At 42.7% G+C, this 6252-nt stretch overlaps 1 protein-coding gene across 2 annotated transcripts; it reads left to right on the forward strand.

Annotated features, from left to right (window-relative positions):
* Positions 1-339: 339 nt before the first annotated feature.
* On the forward strand, positions 340-5537 carry LOC103706571 (uncharacterized). 2 transcript variants are annotated; one of them, XM_008790718.5, is made up of 3 exons: positions 340-1089; positions 1626-1952; positions 5153-5537. In XM_008790718.5, exons 1-2 carry the CDS (start codon positions 550-552, stop codon positions 1950-1952), a joined length of 867 nt encoding a protein of 288 aa, XP_008788940.1. In that variant the 5' UTR covers positions 340-549; the 3' UTR covers positions 5153-5537. The 2 variants fall into 2 exon arrangements, with proteins under 2 accessions (XP_008788940.1, XP_008788939.1); XM_008790717.5 differs by having other exon boundaries at positions 409-1089; positions 1599-1952.
* The last annotated feature ends 715 nt before the right edge of the window (positions 5538-6252 follow it).

Genomic DNA, 6252 nt, shown 5'->3' on the forward strand with positions numbered 1-6252 from the left:
TGTGAAATGCTGGTAATGATAGCTCAAAAATATTTTTATAGCTTCATAAAAAATATCTTGTCAGGATCTATATGCATGTATGTGACCTAGCCATAAGATCACTTTCTTTGAAAGTTTTAAAGCAAAATAAATGATCACACAAGACCGCCAGGCGTTACAGTAGCAACGTTATTATTATGCCGCGACAAAATAATCATAAGCGTTAAAACAGTTACGTTGTTATTATGCAATGGGTGCTATTACGTGAGTTGTTAATGGAGGTGCGCGTACCGGGAGTGATTGGATCAAAGTGTCAGGGGGGTAAGATGCGGGACCTATAAACCAGAGCAGGTTGCTTCCCCTTTAGGGTATTTTAATCATTCTCTCCCAATCCGGCTGGGAGGAGAAGTGGAATTTGGAGGACAAAGAGAACACCAGACGGAGAGATCTATCCATCCAACTAGCCATCAGAAAGAGAGAGAGAGAGAGGAAGAGGGGAGAAAGAAGGTGAAAGAGGGATCGATCAAGGAACACGGGAGAGGAAGGAGGGAGGGAGAGGGGTTGGGGAAGATGAAAGGGTGCGAGCTGTGCGAGAGGGCGGCTCGGATGTACTGCGAGTCGGATCAGGCGAGCCTGTGCTGGGAGTGCGACGCCAAAGTCCACGGCGCCAACTTCCTGGTGTCCCGCCACTCCCGCTGCCTCCTCTGCCGGAGCTGCGAGGCCCCTACTCCATGGAGGGCCTCCGGCGCCAGGCTCGGCCCCGCCGTCTCCATCTGCGAGCGCTGCTGCCTCCAAGCGAAGCAACGGCGACAAGAAGACCACGAAGGGGATGATGATGGTGAGTTCGGCGAAGAAAAAGATGATGAGGAGGACGAAGGAGACGATCAGATGAAGGATGACGAGGGAGAAGACCAGGCAGAGGGAGAAGGAGAAGGAGAAGGAGACGGGGACGAAGAAGAGGACGAGGAGGAGGATGGGGATAATCAGGTGGTGCCATGGTCGCCGACGCCGCCGCTGGTGGCGAGTTCCTCCAGCAGCGAGGAATCCTCCGGCCGGATTTGCATTGGGTTCTTAAAGCGGATGCGGGAGAGCGCGGATCTCGCCTCGCGGGTAGCTCCTCCTTTTTCTTCTTCTGATAAAAAATTTCAAACGCTTATTTTCCGTTCATCTGCCTTTTTTTCTCGATGTAAATCTTTTATTGCTCTCTCTTTTGACAGATGCTTTAGAGGTCTAGACGAACGCGGCTTATTGTTTTTGGTTTCTCGAGTTTCTTTGCTACTTTTAGCATTTTTCCCCTCTTTATCAAGCCGGAAAAATGCAATAAACCCATGTTTCTTTTTTATTTATTTCTGAAAAAGTTAATGTTCCTTTTTTTTACCAAAAATGTAATCTATTTACTTTCGAGTTTCGATCTATATAAGATGTTATTCCATGTTAGTTTGCTCTGCAAATTGGTATTCTATATTATTTTCTTATTTCTTTTAATATTTCTCATATTTCTCGTAAAAATTTCGGGCATATATATCTTGTTTTTGAAATCCGATAACTAAACTCAGTTTTATCTAACAAAAAAAATTCTGGGACCTAAATCTCTTGCTTGGTTCGAGCCTTTCATTTAGGGATCTCTCCTGACGGCCTCTCCGCAGGATCACGGCATCCGCTGCTCGTCCTCCGAGCCGAACTACCTCGCGTCAGCGCCGGCCCCGGCGCCGTCGATCCCGGCTCAAGCGATCTTCGAGGACGAGGCCACCACCTTCGCGGGCTCCAGCTCTCTCCGCCCCTCCAAGGACCGCAAGAAGGCCGTGCTACTCTGCTCGGCTCCGTCGGTTCAAGCCGCCCCTTCTCCACCCGTCAAGCCCAAGTCCACCACCGCCACCGACTCTTCCGCGGCCGCCGTCGTCGACGTCCGCCACCGTAGAGATTCCCGCGCCGTCGATCTCGCACCCTCCAGCTCCCCCAGTCCTGCGATCTGAGTGAGACTTCTTTTAACTTATTAATTTTATTAATTTAAATCTTAATTAAAAAGGAAATCAAAATAAAACTGCAGCTGTAATGGATTCGGGGGACTCTAGGTCCGGTTATAATTTTAACGGGCGTTTAAGTAACGGCAAATATTGCGGTCGATGACGGTACCGCAACCTGACGGCGTTAATGGAATTTATTAGAGATTAATGTCCTATTTTCAGATTTATTTGCCTTTTGGGTTATTTCGGGGGGACCGTGTCGTGGTGGGGTATTGGTTGGTATCTGGAGTCGGCGTCAGTTCGTTCCAGTAGTAGTTCCTGTAAACGTAGCAGCCGTAGATATCATGGGCCCTGCTCCATCGTGTGGCGATTATTCCTCTGCCTTGAGGGGAACCACTGGATCGGGACCGGACGGGGTGCATCGATTGTGTTTTGTACGAGGCCTGGTCTAACATGCGCCCCAGCGGGCCCATGTCCTGGTCGGCGTAACGTGAACGTAACGTGTTCTCCCTTTGCGGAGGCTGGCAGAAGAAGAGATTTGGGCTGGTATTGGTTACAAATTATAAAATAATGTCTTTCATCTGGAGTCAGACTCTAGATACTGGACTCGGAATAATATCATAGGTTGTGTGTATGAACTTGTGAAATTTGATGGCGATGTCACTTCCGATAGTTTTTTCTTTTATAAATTTTTTATCATATATAATATGTACGGATATAACTAAAAAAATTAAAATGCAAAATATTTTGAAGTGCACTAGGCAACTTCATCTCTTCTATAATTTTCGAAATGGTTGGCAACAAATGAAGTTACCTAATTTGTAGCCTTATTAGCCTCTCTGAATACATGCTTCGTCTAGATCATTAGCCCACCACGGCCCATGGCCATTGTGGAATAATTTATTGGTAGGAGTTTTATGTTAGCGTACAATTGATCTTTAATGAGGATATGTAAAGAGAGAGAGAGAGAGGACCATGGGGGTTTAACTGTGTTAAAGTTGGGGAGGGGGGCGGGATGCAACGATTGGGTCGGTGGTGAGGTCACTGACGCTGGTTGAAAGGTCTTGGGTTCCGGTGGTGGAAGATGTGATGCATGTGATTGGATAAAACTGGAGATAAGAGGGGATGAAGCTATATATTCAAATATCCTTGGGTGGTTGTGGTGAATGGAGTCACGGGAGAGCATCGGACTCCTTGTATCGAGCACGTTAAGTCGGATTTTTTATTGTGGTTGTGGTGAGAGCGGGGGAGAATTGAACTATGTCTATTGGGCGCATGAAGTTATCGTGATTAGCAATAATTAATGAACGTTTCATTATATATTTAGAGATGCTTGATGTATAGTTGTGATCTCATATATTGAGAGTTGTTGATCATTTGTGCAGCGTGAGAGTTGTTGATCTCATATATAGTTGTGAGAACGCATGCGGGCGTATGTTTAATCCTATATCAGTTATTTATTAGGTAGATTTTAGGTACTTATACAAGACTAAGTAACTCAAAATAATATCTTTCGGCTAGTCTTTTTGGATGAGAACTTGGATTGTGACAAATGGTATCAAAGCAAATTTGACCTATAGCCTATGTGAACTAAGAGATGTTGTAGTACAAGTTCATGGAAGTTGGCCACAGACCAATCGTGATGCTTGTGATTAGATTTAAATTAGATTTGAACCCTTACGAGGACATTAGGGCTTGAATGGAAGAATATATGATGACCCATGCGGGGTGTGTGTTTAGTCTCACATCGATTATTCACGGAGGAGATCTTGGGTACTTAGACAGAACTCAGAAACTCAAAAAATATCTTCTGGCTAGCCATTTTTGGTAAGATATTAAGTTGTTACAATATTTGCTTAAATGTGTTGGGATTTATGAGAGGAAAAAATAGAGACATCTTATGGAATCATCGCTTGATTTGATTGAGGGCTCATATTATTAGTTTATATATTACGGGGCACTTGTAATTAATCATCGGTCATGAAGCAAAAGTTTGCAGTAACCGCTTTGTTGTATTTGGCTGCTACTATTATCATTATTGGTCGGAGATGCGAAGGATCTCAATGGAACTGCCATTTCATCGATACCTTGAACCGGAACCAAAACAGCATCAAGCTAGGCCTATCATTCTGTGCGTTCTCGCACTTCATAGAGAGGATACCGGCTGCCAAGACAGCTGAACCATATGAAAAGCGAAGCAGCCAAAATATAATCATGCAAAAGATTAGTGCAAAATTTTGACGAAGCATTAGAGGTCGGTAGGATGTCTACGTCCTAGAAAATGAGGCTCCATTAGTGGCAGAGCCTTTCGGACAAATAGCCTTCACTGCTTTCTGCACTCTGTAAGGCGAGCTCTCGGTATATCCTTCATTTGTGGTTAAAGAATGGAAAGTGAGGTTGACTTTTGCTGGTTGGTTGCGAAGAGATTTCCGACGTTGGTGTCAAACTTGATAACAATTAGACCCTTGGGGAAAACCTATATCTCTGCTAGAAATTTCTGAATAGAATAATTGATGGGTGGTTCATCAATCATGTGGTCATCATTCATGCTGAGAGTACTTGTTGGTGATCCAGAACTTCTGGCTGACGCATTGGTTTCATCATTCATGCTGGTACAAATCTAGGGCCTGGTGGTCCGTGTGTGTGATGTCAATCCGCCACCTTCTTCATTGGAGCTAGAAGCAATGGTGGATTGCACTTGCATTATTGAAAAATTTTCAAATAATACTGGGGGCCGAGTTGATTAGGTAGATATGTAGGTTCTAGTTTTTTTTTTTTTTTTAATTGAACATCTAGGGTCTAGTTCATTAAAGTGTTTTAGAAGCAACGGCAGGCATCTAGGGTCTAGTTGATCTGATGAGAGATTTCGGTTGGTTGGGACATGGTGTCCCTTGTCGTGAGTTCAGTTTATGTTAGATTTGATTATTGAAGTATTTTTGAATAATATAATTATGTTGTCTCATGGTAGGTCAAATCGCGTGTTAGTGCTCGTTGCTGAATGTAGGGCACGGGCAAACGTGTGGGGAATCTTTGAGGTTCACATAATTTTAACATACGACTATATGGAATATTGATTTAAAGTCGCATCCAATCAATTCAGTATTGGACTTGCTGATACTGTGTCGTCTTCCTGGTTTGTTGGTCTCAGACAATTTCTTTTCTAATCTGAAGTAGGTTTTTTTTTCCTCCTTTTTTTTCTTGTGATGCAGAATGGCGTTGTTGATGGGCCATCCCTAGATCCTGTGGACTGCTGCTCACTAGTTTTTATTCTCTGACACTTTTCAATTCGGGAAAAACAAAAATTGGTTAGACCCCAGATATATATATATATATATATATATATATATATATATATATATATATATATATATATATATATATAGCTACTAACCATATTTATTTACATGGTAGCCACTGCTTCGCTTAAAAGCTCTCACTTCTTAGTTGCACTAAGAGACCGGTGTGTGGGGGTAAATTTTGTACCAAAATTTGTGTGTATACCGAATAGAAACATTGAGAATGGGAATGTTTGTCTTATTCATTTTTTTTTTGTCCTCTTTAGTAGCACGATAGCAGCCTTGTCTGGTTAAGTTCTGTACATGTTTTTTTTTTTTTTTTTTATCTTGAATTTGAAGATGATTTTGTCCCAGCAATCGTGAGCCGGCAGTCAGTTAAAATGGACAGAAGTTCGTCATTTATTAGAAGGCTAGTATTCCTTCTTGGGAAATTTAAATACGATCGCTCGGTTGTCACTTGGTCAAGAGATGGGATGGACGGTTGGGGATGTTAAACATCCTAACTTTTTATTCCGACTGAGGAGACATTCTAAATTTAGAATACAGACGGGAGCAACTTCTTTTTCCTTTTTATCTCTTTTTTATATAAAAGAAGAGAGAGAGAGAGAGAGAAAAGAGGAGGTTCTCAGGTCTGCAACTAGGTTGAGATACTTTTTCTTGTGGGAACATAGACAGGTAATGAAGCTCAGATGTTATCCTTCAGACGTAGTGGAAATGCATGCGCAACATGTAGAGAAAAAAGATTTACTACTGAATAAAAGATAGATATCTATTCGCATCTTCTCTCATATGCAAGTAGTTCTGTTCACAAGCTGGATGGTTTGTTCAGTTTGCTCAAGCACAAAGTATTTTGGATGGACTTGGATATAGATTTTAAGCCCAAAAATTAGCTAACCTAAAATATGAGCTCGCCTACTAAAGAGGGTAAACTCTGATTTTGGTTGGCCCGAACTTCTGTGATCGTCCTTCTCCTCATTCACCTCTTCCATCCGCTTCCTCTTCTCTCCCTTCGC

This window comes from Phoenix dactylifera, chromosome 1 (assembly GCF_051530095.1).
Source record: "Phoenix dactylifera cultivar Ajwa chromosome 1, Ajwa_hap1_PhDact_Kaust_v1.1, whole genome shotgun sequence".
NCBI lineage: Eukaryota > Viridiplantae > Streptophyta > Magnoliopsida > Arecales > Arecaceae > Phoenix > Phoenix dactylifera.